Source organism: Canis aureus, chromosome 21, assembly GCF_053574225.1.
Source record: "Canis aureus isolate CA01 chromosome 21, VMU_Caureus_v.1.0, whole genome shotgun sequence".
NCBI classification, from domain to species: Eukaryota; Metazoa; Chordata; class Mammalia; order Carnivora; family Canidae; genus Canis; species Canis aureus.
The window spans coordinates 4,375,319-4,392,505 of NC_135631.1; the positions used below are offsets into that span (position 1 = coordinate 4,375,319).

At 47.8% G+C, this 17,187-nt stretch overlaps 2 protein-coding genes across 9 annotated transcripts; one reads left to right on the forward strand and one right to left on the reverse strand.

The window, feature by feature from the left end:
* The first annotated feature begins 637 nt into the window (after positions 1–637).
* KAT5 (lysine acetyltransferase 5) lies at positions 638–8,440 on the forward strand. 6 transcript variants are annotated; one of them, XM_077862432.1, is made up of 14 exons: positions 639–888; positions 988–1,054; positions 1,375–1,443; positions 1,534–1,670; positions 1,923–2,105; positions 2,195–2,269; positions 2,376–2,450; positions 3,322–3,570; positions 3,648–3,737; positions 5,117–5,257; positions 5,336–5,429; positions 7,438–7,597; positions 7,722–7,803; positions 7,895–8,440. In XM_077862432.1, exons 1-14 carry the CDS (start codon positions 877–879, stop codon positions 8,027–8,029), a joined length of 1,569 nt encoding a protein of 522 aa, XP_077718558.1. In that variant the 5' UTR covers positions 639–876; the 3' UTR covers positions 8,030–8,440. The 6 variants fall into 6 exon arrangements, with proteins under 6 accessions (XP_077718557.1, XP_077718558.1, XP_077718559.1 ...); XM_077862433.1 differs by having other exon boundaries at positions 1,950–2,105; XM_077862431.1 differs by having other exon boundaries at positions 638–1,054; positions 1,950–2,105.
* RNASEH2C (ribonuclease H2 subunit C) lies at positions 3,846–9,769 on the reverse strand. Of its 3 annotated transcripts, XM_077862438.1 has the most exons (5): positions 9,530–9,769; positions 9,154–9,341; positions 8,949–9,068; positions 7,157–7,275; positions 3,846–6,655 (listed from the first exon to the last, which is right to left on the reverse strand). In XM_077862438.1, the coding sequence occupies exons 1-4, from the start codon at positions 9,699–9,701 to the stop codon at positions 7,165–7,167; spliced, it is 591 nt and encodes a 196-aa protein (XP_077718564.1). In that variant the 5' UTR covers positions 9,702–9,769; the 3' UTR covers positions 3,846–6,655; positions 7,157–7,164. The 3 variants fall into 3 exon arrangements, with proteins under 3 accessions (XP_077718564.1, XP_077718563.1, XP_077718565.1); XM_077862437.1 differs by having other exon boundaries at positions 3,846–7,275; XM_077862439.1 differs by lacking the exons at positions 3,846–6,655; positions 7,157–7,275 and adding an exon at positions 8,514–8,648 and having other exon boundaries at positions 9,530–9,763.
* Between the last annotated feature and the right edge of the window lie 7,418 nt (positions 9,770–17,187).

Sequence of the window (17,187 nt, forward strand, 5' to 3'; positions counted from 1 at the left end):
TAGAGACACAGAGAGAGAGAGAGAGGCAGAGATACAGGCAGAGGGAGAAGCAGGCTCCATGCAGAGAGCCCAACGCAGGACTCGATCCAGGGCCTCCAGGATCACGCCCTGGACTGCAGGCGGCGCTAAACCGCTGCGCCACCGGGGCTGCCCTAAGTAATTTAATTTTAAATACACTTATTATCTATGCCCCTTTTCCTCCCAATCCCCAAGACTGTAAGCTCCATGAGATCAGGCTTATTATATTTAGTGTAGTAGAAGCTCCTAGAATAATGCCTGGTACATGCTAGATCACCAAATATCTGTTGAATGTATGCATGAGTATTATTTTTAAAATTAAAAACATACAAAACAAGCCTGAGTATTTGAATCCCAACCCTAAGGAAGAAGTCCACAAAACGCCAGGCACAAGGTCCGTTTGCAGTGCTCCCCCTTCTCCAGCTTCCCAAGTCCCCCCAGGACACCTCCCCCAACTCCCCGCCCCCGGGGCCAACCACGCGCAGCTGCTCCCGGCGACGCCTCCTGCTGCCACTAGGAGACGCGCGAGCCGGGCCGTCCTCGAAGCACAAACCTAGTTGCACGTGACCCGCGCCGCATCCACGTGACCGGCGTCGCACCCGGTGGGCGTCACGTGACGGACTCAGCTTTCCGCCAATCGAGCGCGTTTCGGGGATTCTGCCCAGGACTCGGGCCGAAACTTAAAACGCCCCACTCTCCCGCCAGCCAAACGGCGCGGCTGCCTGCTTCCAGGGTAGCCGCGGTGTCTCTCGAAAGTCTTCTTCTAAAGCGGCTTGAGGAGGCACGGGCCTACAGCGCGTTCAGTCCCGGAAGTGACGTCTCCCAGAGGGGCCGGAAGTGGCAGTGGAGGGAGGGAAGATGGCGGAGGTGGTGAGTCCGGTGCCCGGGGCGGGGCGGAGGGAGCCAGGGGAGGTGGGTAGAACCCGAGGCCCCCCAGTAGCCGACCCTGGCGCCGCGCTGTCTCCCCAGGGGGAGATAATCGAGGGCTGCCGCCTGCCCGTGCTTCGGCGGAACCAGGACAACGAAGATGAGTGGCGTGAGTGACGTCGGGGGGCGGGGTTAAGGAACCTGAGGGCGAGGGGCGGGAGTCAACGGAACCCTCGGGAGGGGGTGGGGCCTCTATAATCCTGGGGCGGGCGGGGCGCCGATACCCAGGAGGGGCGTGGCCTTCTGCCGCTCCGAATGGGTAGGGCGGGGCTTGGAAAGGGGGCGGCACTTGGTGATTGAAGGGGGTTTGGGCGAAAGCCTCCAAGTCCTGGGGCTTAGGTATCGGCCTGACGGTGGAGATCAGGTCTTAGGAGGGTGAATTCTCCTCGCCTGGCTCCTCTAAGGCTCCTGCCTGTGTTGTTTCCACAGCCCTGGCCGAGATCCTGAGCGTGAAGGACATCAGTGGCCGCAAGCTTTTCTACGTCCATTACATTGACTGTGAGTCCTGGGCTGGGTGAGGTAGGGCTGCGGGGAGGGGTTGGGAAACAGTCTCTGGCATTCCTTCCTGAGCCATCCCCACTGCTACAGTCAACAAACGCCTGGATGAATGGGTGACCCACGAGCGGCTGGACCTAAAGAAGATCCAGTTCCCCAAGAAAGAGGCCAAGACCCCCACCAAGAACGGACTTCCTGGGTCTCGCCCCGGCTCTCCAGAGAGAGAGGTGGTGAGTAGGTCCCCTGCTTCACCTTTTCTCTCCTGCCTCCTACTTTTCTCATCTCTTGGCCTCAGGGGTTTTTGGATGGGTAGAAGTCTGCACCCTTCTACTCTGGCTTTAGCTTGCAAAAGGATGGGGGCCAAATTGTAGCTTCCAGAGTCCAGTAGCTGTTCCTGTGTCCTTGAGAGGGCAGAGGGTGGGACTTGATCATGCTGAGGGGCCCTACTCCCCTTTCCCATCCCACCACCATCCCCACCCTAGAGGAAGACCCTGGACCTATCTCTACAGCCGGCCTCCGCCCAGGCCAGCGGGAAGACCTTGCCAATCCCGGTCCAGATCACACTCCGCTTCAACCTGCCCAAGGAGCGGGAGGCCATTCCCGGTGGCGAGCCTGACCAGCCGCTCTCCTCCAGCTCCTGCCTGCAGCCCAACCACCGCTCAACGGTACCCTCAGCAATTCCAGGGACCTTGCTTTCCTCTGAGGTCCCACCTTCTCTACCGTCTGACCCACCTTTCTTGGTTTCTCTCTACAGAAACGGAAGGTGGAGGTGGTTTCACCAGCAACTCCAGTGCCCAGCGAGACAGCCCCAGCTTCAGTTTTTCCCCAGGTGAGTTCCCCAAACCCTTTTTTTCTTCCTCTTGTCTACTCTCTGGCAGCCCCGATCAGGCTCCTCTCACAACCCTCCTTTCTTGTTCTCATTATTTTACCTACAGAATGGATCGGCCCGTAGGGCAGTGGCAGCTCAACCAGGACGGAAGCGAAAATCAAATTGCTTGGGCACTGACGAGGTAGGTCTGAGGAAGAGGGAAGCTAGGTGAAAAGGAGGAAATATAGGTAGCACAGAGAGTTTACTGATGGGTTTAAAAATAAACAAGAAGGGGCACCTGGCTGAGTCAGAAGAGTATGCCACTCTCGATCTTGGGGTTGTGAGTTCGAGCCCCACCTTGGGTGGAGATTATTAAAAAATAAATAAACTCGGGCAGTCCCGATGGCCCAGCGGTTTGGCGCCGCCTTTATCCCGCGGTATGACCCTGGAGACCCAGGATCGAGTCCCACGTCGGGTTCCCTGCATGGAGCCCGCTTCTCCCACTGCCTGTGTGTCTGCCTCTCTCTCTCTCTGTCTGTCATGAATAAATAAATAAAATCTTTAAAAATAGGGCAGCCCGAGTGGCTCAGCGGTTTAGCACTGTCTTCAGCCCAGGGTGTGATCCTGGAGACCGGGATCAAGTGCCATGTCGGGCTCCCTACATGGAGCCTGCTTCTCCCTCTGCCTATGTCTCTGCTTGTCTCTCTGTCTCATGAATAAATAAAATCTTAAAGAAAAAAAAAACTTTAAAAATACATAAATAAGTAAACTTAAAAAAATAAACACGAGGTGGTAGGCAGTGATGGTTTTTGGCAGGATTAGGAGCCAGGCAAAGCTGATTCAGATCAGTCATTGGTGATCTTTTTCAAAGTGCAATTGATAATTTACCTAGTTTCCCTTCCCTTATCTGGAAAGTGGAGAATACAATGTAGTACCAGCCTTTTTCTTCCTCTGCCATAGAGTTGTTGTTACACTTTGAAAATAAGGAAAGCTATGTAAGGGTTGTGTGAGCTGTCGGGTGTCCTGCTTGAGCTGTCTTCTGTAACCTGGTGTTTTCCACTGGGCCTGGGCAGGATTCCCAGGACAGCTCAGATGGAATACCGTCCGCTCCACGCATGACTGGCAGCTTGGTGTCTGACCGCAGCCACGACGACATTGTCACCCGGATGAAGAACATTGAGTGTATCGAGCTGGGCCGGCACCGCCTGAAGCCGTGGTACTTCTCCCCATACCCACAGGAACTTACCACATTGCCCGTCCTCTACCTCTGCGAGTTCTGCCTCAAATACGGCCGTAGTCTCAAGTGTCTGCAGCGTCACTTGGTATGAAGGGTCCAAGGAGGTTGCTTTACTACCATCCCCCACACTGTCCCTGCCTCTGATCCTCCTCTCTTCCTCAGACCAAGTGTGACCTGCGACACCCCCCAGGCAATGAGATTTACCGCAAGGGTACCATCTCTTTCTTTGAGATTGATGGACGGAAGAACAAGGTCTGTGGCTGAGGGGCAGTGGGGAGTCATTGGCACTGGTGGTCTGGGGGAAGTTAAACGAGCAGCTTTTTCCTGCTCAGGAAAATACTAGGCAGTCTGGCCAACAGATTAGCTCATTCCATTTTTATTGAGTTTCTGCTGTGAGGTAGTTAGTGGGAGGTATAAAGATGACCAGTAATTAGAATCTTTGAGTTCACAGTTCATGGCAAAAACAGATCTGCCAACATCCACTCAGATCCCAGGGATAAGTGTCATGAAACAAAGGATGGGTTATCAGGACCCAGAGGTAGCCAGCAGTTTCACATAGGAGATGATCTTTGATCCTTAACATGAAGGATAAGATAGGTAAGGGAAGCCCAAGGAGTGGGGTTCTGAAGGGCAGTCGTGGATGTACAGATGGTGGGAAAGGTAAAGATCATTCTGGCTGAGAAGCAGAGAGGATGAGGCAAGGCTGTTCCAAGATACAGAGCTCAGGTGGGGAGAAGGTGGCCAGTTGGGGGAGGAGTAGGGGTCACTGCAGGTTTTGGGCTTCAAACCTGCCTTAGTCTGTGGGAAGGAAGAAGGGAGTAATCTGGACCGTTAAGACTGTGGGACCATTCCTGGGGCAAAGAGGGGGCAGTAAGGGAGAAGCAGGGCATCTTGAATTACAGGGTAGAGCTCTGGCCTGGGTGCTGAGGAAGCTCAAGGGAAGGAGGCTGCTTTCACTACTGTTCTGTGTGGACTTGGGCATCCTGATGGCCCAGCATCTGGCTAAAAAGTCATGCCTCATATGCAGAAAATGTGTATAGAGGTAAAGCAAAGCAGCAAGATGAATCCTTTTGGTGGGGAGACCCCTAAGGCAGTTACTTTCAGTTTCAGAACACCTGATCTCCATTGTAGGTTAGGAGATCAGTCTCCAGTATGTGTGACTGGAGGCGGGAGAGTTTTGTGGTTTTTATTTTTTATTTTTTTATTTTTTTTATTTTTATTTTTTTAGTTTTGTGGTTTTTAAAAGGTAGATTCCTAAGACTGTCACCAGGGTAGAGGTCCTCTCCTAAGCCTTGGCAGTGTCTTTCTAGACATGCCACAACCTACTGACTTTTGTTACTGCAGCAGAGAGCAGTGGAAACCCCCCAGACAAGACTTAGGGGGAGGTATGGGGAACAGGGGTAAACTTGCCCAGCTCACCAGCAAGACAGGAGGTCAGACACTATCACAGAGCTGGTACATGGGCTCCTTGACTCTGAGAATTAGCTCTGCCTGAGTAGGAGGGACAGCCTAATAGAACGGGTCAGGCGCCAGGGAGGAAGACTCATCATCTATCAGCCCTGGGTAAAGAAACCAAATGACCACATTTAAGACAGGGTACCCAGAGTGGTGACACGCCTTTTCCTTTGCAGAGTTATTCCCAGAACCTGTGTCTTTTGGCCAAGTGTTTCCTCGACCACAAGACATTGTACTATGATACAGATCCCTTCCTCTTCTATGTCATGACAGAGTATGATTGCAAGGGCTTCCACATCGTCGGCTACTTCTCCAAGGTGAGTGCTCATCCAGATCATCTCTTGGCCCTGCCCTGAGCTGTGTCCCCTCCTCACTCACCTTCCTCCCCTTTCCAGGAAAAGGAATCCACAGAAGACTACAATGTGGCCTGCATCCTGACCCTGCCTCCCTACCAGCGCCGGGGCTACGGCAAGCTGCTGATCGAGTTCAGTGAGTAGTACCTTTGCTCCCAGCCAGGGGCCCCGGGGTGGGTACATGCGGGCCCAGGCTCAGTGCCAGTGCTGCCATTGTGCCTCCCTTGTAGACAAGCTAGGTTGCTATGATTGTTAACCCTGCTGTCACCAGGGTAGCTGGCCAGAAATAAAGGTGGGACTCTCCCAAGGCTTTCTCCATTCTCAGGGCAACTACCCTGCTTGTCTGGGCTAGGTTTTCAGCTCCTCACTCTTCCTTGGGTGAGGTTCTAAGCACCACCCAACTTTTCACAAATCTGACTCATATGCTCCCATCCAGGGAGCCATCAGCAGAAACCAGGTGAGCCACTGTTGCTCATCTGCCTGGTTCTGTGCCACCATAGAAATTCCTAAGTGAGGACCAGTGCTTCATATGCCACCATACAAATTCCTGAGTGAGGACCAGTGCTTCATTATCCCAGCTGTCACCTGAGCCTTGCAGATAGTGGATGCTCAAAATGCTAAAGTGATGTTAACTCAGCAAAAATAAGGAAGCACTGATTTGTGTGGATTTGGTCTCTGCTCCTTGGATTCAGGCAGGTCAGTCTCTTAAAGCCCACAAGGGACTCTGCCCCTCATCATCCGTGAACTCTTCTATGTCCCCCACCCGCAAGGCCCCCTTTTGCTTCCCAGCATCTTACATCACTCCACTCAACTCACCACTCACTGAACCCTTGGGATAGTTAAGTTCTGACCTGAGAGACAGGAGGGAGCCTTAGCTGTTTGGTGAAGTCACAGTGGCTTGACTTGATAAGGTCATGATCCATTTGAGTTATTTTATTAATAGAATGATGCCAAGATGGGGTCACATTCTCAGGAAGCCCTCAGCCTGATATGTGGGCGGATACTTAAAATGAATCCAAGCCTTGAAGCTCAGACCTCCATGGAGATAGGATGTGGGCAAGGACACCAATGTGATGTGCTCACTTCTGCCCAGCAGGAGCAGACAGGTGCACTGGGAGTGCTCATTCCGGGCAGTTCTTGAGGGCAGGTGGATGTTCACTGGGGAGGGGCCAGGAGCTCCTTGCAGCTGGGGAGGCTGATGTGGCAGGATCCCACATGCACTGGCAGGCCCAGCAAAGTCAAGTAGGGACCCAGGTGTGCTCCCTTCCTCTTCCAGGCTTCCTTTCTCTAAAGCAGGAGCTTTTCTGTCCCTCTCCCCAGCAGGCTGCTTGGTGGAAGTCACAGAAGATTGGGCAAGACTAGCTGATAAAGATTGGGAGGGGTAGGCAAAAAGGGCTGTGAGCCCACATAGCTGTGACTGAGGGTGAAGAAGGGCTTATAGAGGTAATGAAGGACACCCCAGGACCCTGAGGGAGAGAATGAAGACTCTGCCAAGAGACACGAAGCCATATAGGATTTTGCACAGCCTGAGGGGCTCCCTAGGAACTGCCTGCTAGTGCCCAGTAATCAGCAGGGTAGAGGAGGACAGAGCAGTCGGAGAGTGCCTCTGGAGAGGTGAGTTACCTGCTGTGGAATGGCCGCCTTCTGACCTGGGAAGTACATTAGTGCCTCTCCTTGCTTCTTATCAACACCTAGTCAGGCCAGCCTGGTCCTGGAGCAGCCAATGCTCCCCAGGTCACAGCTAGGGGGACTGACTTGACTGCAAATCCAGACATCCTGAGGCCCAGACCACACGTGGGGGCTGCCTTCCCTTCTCACATACCCAGGAGATATGGTCTGGAATGATGAAAATCAGGCACTTGCCTTTCTTGTCATTTTCTCTGCACTTCCCTGGTTCCTGAGTTTTTCTCCAGGTGGATTATAGCTGTTCCTTTCAGTACCCTCCACAGCACAGAGATGAAGAGTGAATGCTCATTAGCTCTCTGGGGAAACAGACACAGCAGACTAGCTACGTATGTCAGGTCACAGAACTACCACATGGCAAGGGTGAGATGGGAACCAGGCAGTTTACTCCTGTAACCATATTCTGAAAGTTGCATGAAGGTGTGATCGCTTACCCACCCCTTCTTGCTGCCTTGCTGTAGGCTATGAACTCTCCAAAGTGGAAGGGAAAACGGGGACCCCTGAGAAGCCCCTCTCAGACCTTGGCCTCCTATCCTACCGAAGCTACTGGTCCCAGACCATCCTGGAGATCCTGATGGGGCTGAAGTCAGAGAGCGGGGAGAGGCCACAGATCACCATCAAGTGAGCCTGGCCCTACCTCTGACCCTGGGGGTGCATGGCATGGCCCATCCTCATTCCTGGGGCTCCTGGGGGCTTGGGGCAGAGAGGAAGGCCTCCAGAGGACCTGATCTTTGTCCTCCCACAGCGAGATCAGTGAAATCACCAGCATCAAGAAGGAAGATGTCATTTCTACTCTACAGTACCTCAATCTCATCAACTACTACAAGGTAGGGAGGCAGGCAGGGGGAGACGTGTGTGTAGGGCTGCAGAGTGTGCACCCCACATGGGCTGACCCTTCCGGTCCTATCTCCCATCCAGGGCCAGTATATCCTCACACTGTCTGAGGACATCGTGGATGGGCATGAAAGAGCTATGCTCAAGCGGCTCCTTCGAATCGACTCCAAGTGTTTGCACTTCACTCCCAAGGACTGGAGCAAGAGGGGAAAATGGTGACCAGGCACTGTCTATAGCAGTGGCAACAAAGCAGAACTGGGGCTGACAGCACATCCCACCCCCACCAGGGCCCCCAAGAGGCACACCAAGGGAGGTGGGGCTGAGGACAGCTTCATAAGGAGAGGACAGGCCTGGTAGGGGCTAGCTGCCCAGCACCAAGGCGAGCTCAGGGCTCAGGTCAACTCCAAGGTCAACTGGCTGCAGGTCTGGGCCTGCTATGAAGCAGGGACTGGACGGAGCCAAGCAGCTATGTACAGTGAGATGGGGGGTGGGTGCACTCTGTACAGAGGGCTAGTGGCTGTAAAAATTTCTTTTGTAAGTAGGAGTTGGGAGGAGGGGTGGGTACTGGCAGCAAAATTCTGGCCTCTTGCCCTCACTGCTCCTTGGCAATAAATCATTTCTATAGACTGAGCCATGAAAGTTTCTTGTGGGAGAAGGGGTAGTGCCAGCTTAGAAGACTCCAAGGTGCCCACAAACTCGCAGGTGCTGTGAAGAGCTTGTTTATTGGGGTGATGGAATCAGTGGTTCCAAAATGAAGAGCTGGTTTATTGGGGTGAAGGAACCAGTGGCTTTCAATTTCAAGTTCCGGCTCTCAGTCTTCAGGCACCTGTGCGTGAATCTGCAACAGGAGTCACCTCTACTATTGGGTTTTTGACACACACTGGGTGGCCCACATACTCTGGGAGTGACCCAGCTACTCAGAATGACAACCCCTTCTAGACCAGTCAGAGGTAGGGAAGCGCCCCTGCCCCTGACCAGTCTAATCCAGTCAGACCCAGGCTCCTTGTACCCCATTGTACTCCCCGGCCCTGAAGCCCCAAGTCCACTCGGACAAGATTCTGGACAGTCCAGGGAATACCCTTGAAGGCACAAGGGAATGGATGGGGCCTGAAGAGTGAGGTCCCATCCCCCTACTCACCGCTGCGGCCAGACTGGGCCAGGTTAGGGCCCCGCGCACTTTGGCGTCCGGACCAGGAATGGTCTCCAGACCCCATAGCGTGAAGCGGCTGAAACTGGCGATGGCTCCGATAAACTGGTCCTGAGGAAGGGGCCCGGCTCAGCATGAGGGCCACCGCTGCCGCCCGCACCACTCTCCAGCCCTGACCCTCCACCCCCGTGCTCACGAAGTCCCGCTCCAGCGCCTCGCGGGGTTCTGCCCGCTCCTGCTCCTCTCGCTCGTCACCCTCCGAGAAGTCCTTCTCCATCGACACCTCTCCCTGCTCCTCCATCGCCATCACGTATCCCACGAGGCCAGGAGGCACCACCACCTCCTCGCCTCGTAGTTTGCGGCCCCGAAACGACACTTCGAGTCCTGCAGAAGGCAGGCTCGGGGCCTCGGTACGGGCTTGATTCAGGCCTTGCGGGGCAAGCCCCCCGGGGCCCTCCCGCCACCTCCGTTGGACCACGATCCCCAGGAGCCCTCGCGCCACTCCTCGCCGAGGAGAACGTGGCGTGGGCGCGGGGGTTGCCGGGAGTCGTAGTCCGGCGGTGAGCACTCACCGTCGGGATCCTGTCGAATGGCTGGGGTGAAGAAGCGGTCCACGGGGGCGGGCCGGTTAACTAGAACCTCGCAAGGCAGAAGATGCAGCGTGGCGCGAGCGGCGTCGCGCAGCGTGCCGGGGCGCAAGTGGACGCGGCACTTCTCGACTGCTGCCTCCTCGCTACTCTCCATTCTCCGCCGCCGATTCCGCTGCTCGGTGGCCAAGGCCAAAGCTGGCGCGTAAAGCGCGCGGAGCCTGTCGGGAGTCCGGGGACGCTCAGCTCAGAGCCTCCTGGGAAGCGTAGTCCTTCCTTGAGGCTCCTCTGAGCCTCTGCGAGCCCTGCCTCGATGTGTTCAAATCCCAGTCTTTTTTTCTTGAAAATGATTTTCAGGAGTACATTCTTATGGTAAAAAACCGAAACTATTCCGAAAAGTACTCTTTTTATGTTATTGGTAGGGAGAGTTGCTTGTTTGTTTTACTGGGGACATCACTTCCTCAAATGCGTTGAAGTTATTTTATCCGAGTTTGTGATTTGTTCTCCAAACTGACTTATTTTTTTTTGTAGTAGATTAATCAATCTTTTCTTCTTACGTCTTTTTTGTTTACGCAATACTATTTCTTTTTTGGTTTCTTAACTCTTTCCTAATGTTTATTTGTTCAGATACCCAAATTAAATATGTTTTGTCAAGTTCTTTCGTAAAACAAGAACAGACATAACTGGCAATTAAGTTTAAAATTGCATTTAATTTATAGATTTGAGAAAGTTAAACACACCTCCAGACATCCAGGTACTGGCCGTGGTGTTCTGTTAAACATGAACAATTTCACAGAGTATCAACATTGGACAAAGTCACTGCGTGATGTGAGGGATCAAGACAAAAACAAGATCACTCTATAGTCATGTGATCACCAACAAAGAGAGGAACATTGTCCAAACCACAAGAATGATGAAACATCGACCATGTTGGGAAATATAAGTGAACTTTACCAATTACAGCTTTAGCTTTTGTCTGGGTAAGATCTGTAAACATATCCCATCCTAGAAATACTTCCCCTTCTTGACAGTATCCAATCCAGAGAAAAACTCTGGCTTTCTTAAACCCTCCCCCAAATCACTTAGCGCAAGCCAAATCCTGTAAATCCTTTCTGAACACCATCTTACTGAGATGCCCAACAGTACAAGAGTAATAAACACGTCTGTTCAACTATAGATGTTTCCTGGTAGTCTTTGGCTGGAGGGTACTAACAGATTAGAGCGTCTTGCTGTAGTTTTCTATCAAGAATAAGATATATAATACCATTTGTTCTTTTTTTTTCTTTAATACCATTTATTCTTTTTTTAAAGATTATTTATTTATTTATTAATGAGAGAGAGAGAGAGAGAGGCAGAGACACAGGCAGAGGGAGAAGCAGGCTCCATGCAGGGAGCCCAACCTGGGACTTGATCACAGGTTTCCAGGATCAAGCCCTGGGCTGAAGGCAGCGCTAAACCACTGAGCCACCCTTATTCTTATCTCCTTTAATGTCTGCCTGTGCAACTCTAAAGTTGTTTTTTTGTTGTATATAATAGTTATGTATTTAATTTTTTTATTTTTATTATTTTTTTTAATTTTTATTTATGATAGTCACAGAGAGAGAGAGAGAGAGAGAGAGAGAGGCAGAGACACAGGCAGAGGGAGAAGCAGGCTCCATGCACCGGGAGCCCGATGTGGGATTCGATCCCGGGTCTCCGGGTCTCCAGGATCGCGCCCTGGGCCAAAGGCAGGCGCTAAACAGTTGCGCCACCCAGGGATCCCAATAGTTATGTATTTTATGTTTATTCCTAGGTAGTTTTTGTTTCCATTATAAATTAGATTTTTTCCATTTCATTTTATTTTGTTACTTTTAGAGACAGAGGAGTTGGGAAGGGCAGAGGGGAGAGACTTTTTTATTTATAAGAGAGAGGGAGAGAGAGAGCAGGGGGACAAGCAGAGGGAGAGAGACAGACTCCAAGATGAGCTCAGAGCCCAAGGTGGGGCTCAATCTCAAAACCCTTAGATCATGACCTAACCCAAAATGAAGAGTCGGTCACTTAACCAAGTGGGCCACCCTGGCGCCCCATTTTGCATTTTCTTTTTAACTATCAGTTATCTAAAGCAGAGGTTGGCAAATTTCACATATTATCTCCGTCACAATTACTCAACTTTGTTGTCGTAGCATTAAAACAACTATAGGGGAATCCCTGGGTGGCTCAGAGGTTTGGCGCCTGCCTTTGGCCCAGGGTGCGATCCTGGAGTCCCCGGATGGAATCCCGCATCGGGCTCCCTGCATGGAGCCTGCTTCTCCCTCCTCCTGTGTCTCTGCCTCTCTCTCTCTCTGTGTCTATCATAAATAAATAAATAAATAAATAAATAAATAAATAAATAAATAAATAAATAAATCTTTAAAAAATAAATAAAACAACTATAAACAATATGCAATACATAAGCATGGATGTCTTCCAGAAAAAAACTTTATTTGCAAAAACAAGAAGTGAGCTGGATTTGGTCTGCAGGCATAGTTTTCAGGAAAGCTGATGATTCTTACACATTAGTTTTTAAACCAGATAGGTACTGAATTCTTCTCTTATTTCTAAGAATTTTCACTTTACTTTCTTGGGTTGTCCAGAGTTAGTTCTTTCCACTTCCAAACAATGATAACTTTGCCTCCTCATTGCATTGTGTAATTTGTAGCGCTTTCTAGCACTTTCAGAACAATCTTACATGTTACTAGTATCAGGGGACATCCTTTTATTTTTCCTGAAATTTTCATGGGAATGCTTTGCTATTTCACCAATAATTGTGAAGCTACCTTTTTATTTGCTATATACTATACTACTAACTGTTTTTTAACTGTAGATGTTGGATTTTATTTTTGTATTTTTTTTAAGATTTATTTATGAGAGAGAGAGAGAGAGAGAGACAGGAGGAGGGAGAAGCAGGCTCCATGCCAGGAGCCCGATGCGGGACTCGATCCCGGGACTCCAGGATCGCGCTCTGGGCCAAAGGCAGGGGCTAAACCGCTGAGCCACCCAGAGATCCCCATATTTTTGTATTTATTATTCTGCAACTTTCCCATAGTCTGGATTCTAGTGATTGTGTTCCTACTTCTATGGTCATCTGTCCTACAAATTAGTAGTGAGATATAGAAGTTTCATCAGATTATTGGAGGGGGGGGGCAAGACAATTTCAAGGGGTGGCGTCTTTTTCTGCCAGGGTTACATAATACCTCATCTCTTTTTTGTGAGGTTAGCAGTCATAGATGATCATCACCCAGATCCCTTCATTCATAGGGGCTACAAAACCAATATTCTAAGTCCATCATTCTTCTTTCACTGTCTATAATACTTCTCTAAAGACCACTCCCCCTCATCAACTACCTGGTTGATAGAGTAATTTTAAGAAAAGCAAAATAAATGCTTGATACTTTCCTTTTTTTATATATATATACTTTCGGGATCCCTGGGTGGCGCAGCGGTTTGGCGCCTGCCTTTGGCCCAGGGTGTGATCCTGGAGACCGGGGATCGAATCCCACATCAGGCTCCCGTTGAATGGAGCCTGCTTCTCCCTCTGCCTGTGTCTCTGCCTCTCTCTCTCTGTGAGACTATCATAAATAAATAAAAAATTTTAAAAAAATAACATATATATATATACTTTCCTTTTATTTCCGTTTTTAAAATGGTAAGTTGTTTCCCTGGCATGCTCCAACTGTGACCTTTTAAAAAAATATTAAGTAATAGATTTTAACATTTTGATATAATTTAGCTAACTGTGGTTATTATTCTTTTTTTAAAGATTTATTTATTAAGATTCATTCTAGAGCAGGAGAGGAAGAGGGAGAGAGAGGGAGTCTTTTTTTTTTTTAGATTTTTTTAAATTGTTGGGGATCCCTGGGTGGCGCAGAGGTTTAGCGCCTGCCTTTGACCCAGGGCACGATCCTGGAGACCTGGGATCAAACCCCACGTCGGGCTTCCTGCATGGTGCCTGCTTCTCCCTCTGCCTATGTCTCTGCCTCTCTCTCTCTCTCTCTCTGTGTGACTATCATGAATAAATAAATAAAATCTTAAAAAAAATAAAAAAGAAATAAAGAAATAAATTGTTCATCATGATGATTTGATACATGTATACACTGTGAGAGAGTTCCTCCCATCCAGTTAAGTAACACTTCCATCACCCCACATGTTTATTGTTATAAATATATATAATTTATATACATATAATATATAATTATATGTTATATATTAAGAGTATATAATGGTAACTATTGTATTTTATATACTTATTAATTATTGATTCAAATTCTTTCATAGATACGAGTCAATTCAGATAATCTATTTCTTCTAGTTTTCTTGCTTTGTATCATTCAAGGAATTGGTCTATTTCTTTTTTTTAAGATTTTACTTATTTATTCATGAGAGAAACAGAGAGAGAGGCGGAGACACAGGCAGAGGGAGAAGCAGGCTCCATGCAGGGAGCCCGATGTGGGACTCCAGCCCTGACCTGGGATCACGCCCTGAGCCGAAGGCAGACGCTTAACTGCTGAGCCACCCAGGTGCCCCGGAATTGGTCTATTTCATTTAAGTTATCAGATTGTGGACATAGAGTTGCTTGTAATATTTCTTTATTATCCCTTTAATGGCTGTGGGATCAGTAGTGATGACTCCTCTTTTATTTATGGTATTTGTCATTTCTGTCCTCTCTTTTTTTCTTAGTCTGACTAGAGGCTTATCAATTTTTACTGATTTTCATGAAATCAGCTTTTGGTTTCATTGATGCTCTCTGTTGATTTCCTGCTTTTGATGTCATTGGTTTCTGCTCTGATTTTTGTTATTGTTTCCCCTTTGCCTGCTTTAGGCTTATGTTACTCTTCCTTCTCTAGGTTCCTAAAGCAGCAGCTTAGATTATTGATTCGTAGAGATTTCTTCTTTTCTAATATGTGTATTTAATGCCAGGAACCTCACTCTAAGTTTAACTTTTACTGAATTCCACAGATTTGGGCAAGTTATATTCTATTTTCGTTTAGTTCAAGATATTTTAAAATTTTTCTCAAGACTTCTTTGACCCATGGGTTATTTAGGAGCGTGTTGCTTAATTTCCAAATATTTGGAAACTTTTTTTTGTAAAGATTTTATTTATATATTCATGAGAGACACACAGAGAGAGGCAGAGATATAGGCAGAGGGAGAAGCAGACTCCCTGTGGGGAGCCCGATGCAGGACTTGATCCCAGGACTCCAGGATCACACCCTGAGCCAAAAACAGATGCTCAACTGCTGAGCAACCCAGGCGTCCCTATTTGGGAACTTTCCAGCAATATTTCTGTCATTGATTTCTAATTTAATTCATTCAGTCCAAGAAAAGATTTCTATTCTTTTAAATTCATTAAGGTGTATTTTATGGCCCCAAATGTGATCTTTCCTGGTGAATATTCCATGTGCAATTGAGAAGAACATGTTTTCTGCTGCTGTTGGATGCAATACTCTATCATCTATAAATATTCTATAATCTACAGAAGCATTATATAATTAAATCCAGTTGATTAGGGATGCCGGGGTGGCTCAGTATGATCATCTGCCTTTGGCTTTTGGCATGATCCCGGGGTTCTGGGATGGAGTCCCACATCAGGCTCCCTGCGAGGAGCCTGCTTCTCCCTCTGCCTATGTCTCTGCCTCTGTGTGTGTGTGTGTGTCTCTCATGAATAAATAAATACAATCTTAAAAAAAAAAAATCCAGTTGAGGGCAGCCCGGGTGGCTCAGCAGTTTAGCGCCACCTTCAGCCCAGGGTGTGGCCCTGGAGACCCAGATCCAGTCCCATGTCGGGCTCCCTGCATGGAGCCTGCTTCTCTCTCTCTCTCTCTCTCTCTCTCATGAATAAATAAAATCTTTAAAAAGTCCATTTGATTAATGGTACTGTTCAGTTCAACTACATAATTACTGATTTTCTGCTTGCTGGTCTGGCAGTTACTGACAAAAGGGTATTGAAGTCTCCCACAAGCAGTGCATTTGTCTATCTCTCCTTTCAGTTTTGTCAAGTTTTTGCCTCACATGCCTCATCAGGGGCAGAGGAGAGGGAGAGAGAAACCCAAGCAGACTCCACACACAGCATGGATCCTGATGCAAGGCTCAATCTCACGACCCTGAAATCATGACCTGAGCTGAAATCAAGACCAGACCCTTAACTATCTTTGCCACCTAGGTGTCCCTGCCTCATATGTTTAGATGCTCTGTGGTTGGGTGCATCGAATACACATTAAAGAGTGTTAGGTCTTCTTGGAAAATTGACTCCTTTATCATTCTATGATGCCCCTCTTTATCCCTTATAAACATCCTTGTTCTGAAGCCTGCTTTGTCTGAAATTAACATAGCTAGTCCAGCTCTCTTTGGATCAGTGTCAGCATGGTGTATCCGTCTTACTCTCCCTGTGTCTTTATATTTGAAGTGGGTCTCTTGTAGACAGCATATAGTTGGGTCTTTTTTTTTTTTATTCATGCTGACAGTCTCTGTCTTTTAATTGGTGTACTCATGATGAAAGTGATTATTATTGATACAGTTGGATTAATAGGAACCATGTTTTTACTGTTTTATTTGTGGCACTTTAAAAAAACATTCCTCTTTCTGCCTTATCAGACTTTATTTTATATTTATATTTATATTTTTAAAAAATTTTTGTAGAATATCCCTGTTTGGGTTTGCCTGATGTTTTCTCCCAACTGAATTGAAGATATTTAATTTTGGCAAAAATATCACAGAAGTGCTACTATGCCCTTCTCTACCAACACATATCACTGCATTTTTTAAAAAAAGATTTTATTTGGAAGTAACCTCTACACCCAATGTGGAGCTCGAACCCACAACCCCGAGATCAAGAGTTGAACCCTCGTCAGACTGAGTCAGCCAGGCACTCCATCAATACCCTTATTACCAGTATGTTAACTCCAATCACTTGGTGAAGGTGGTGACTGCAGAGTCCTCTCCTTTAGAGTTACTATGTTTTATAAATAATAAGTGTCTTATATGGAAGTATTTTGAGACTATGCAAATAATCTGTCCCTTATCACACGTTTTCCACTATTTAAGAATTCTCTGGTAAAAAAAAAAAAAAAAAAGAATTCTCTGATGATTGCCTGAAACTATTACTACTATGGTGTTTGCCTGGTGGTGATTTTCTTTTTCAGACATTCCTTCTACATTGATTAATTGGAATTCTAGAGCTGTCCATTCTCATTTATTCATTCAGTTACTTATATCAACATGGGCTCAAGGATATTTACTCATTCTAATGGTTTTAATCTATTGTTATTAGGTTCTTACTTAACTCATTCCAGGCTTGGCCACTGGGAGCTCCTTCAAATTCACTTCCTTCATACTTTGAACAAGTCACCATCATTAGGAAATTTCATAATGATGAATAGTTCACACACCATAAAATTCACCCCTTTAAAGTATAAAGTCTAGTCATTTTAGTATATTCACAAGATAATGAAACCACCACAATGATCCAATTCCAGAATATTTTCATCATGCTAAAAGGAAATTCCATTTCCACTTGTAGCCACTTCTTGTTTTCCCCTTCCTCCAGTCTCTGGCTGCCATTAATTTATTTCCTGTCTTCATGGATTTGCCTAGTCTGAAGATTCATAAAAATGATCTCTTATAGTATA

What these genes read in the sequence shown, in the direction of transcription:
- RNASEH2C (XM_077862438.1), bottom strand. Translation starts at nt 9,701, where the DNA reads ATGGAGAGTAGCGAGGAGGCAGCAGTCGAGAAGTGCCGCGTCCACTTG. An exon ending in AGGCGCTGGAGCGGGACTTC is followed by an intron (nt 9,069 to 9,153) that starts GTGAGCACGGGG and finishes CCCCTTCCTCAG; the next exon opens with GACCAGTTTATCGGAGCCAT. An exon ending in GGCCCAGTCTGGCCGCAGCG is followed by an intron (nt 7,276 to 8,948) that starts GTGAGTAGGGGG and finishes CTGTTTCCCCAG; the next exon opens with AGAGCTAATGAGCATTCACT.
- KAT5 (XM_077862431.1), top strand. Translation starts at nt 877, where the DNA reads ATGGCGGAGGTGGTGAGTCCGGTGCCCGGGGCGGGGCGGAGGGAGCCA. An exon ending in TCGTCGGCTACTTCTCCAAG is followed by an intron (nt 5,258 to 5,335) that starts GTGAGTGCTCAT and finishes TCCCCTTTCCAG; the next exon opens with GAAAAGGAATCCACAGAAGA. An exon ending in ATCTCATCAACTACTACAAG is followed by an intron (nt 7,804 to 7,894) that starts GTAGGGAGGCAG and finishes TCTCCCATCCAG; the next exon opens with GGCCAGTATATCCTCACACT.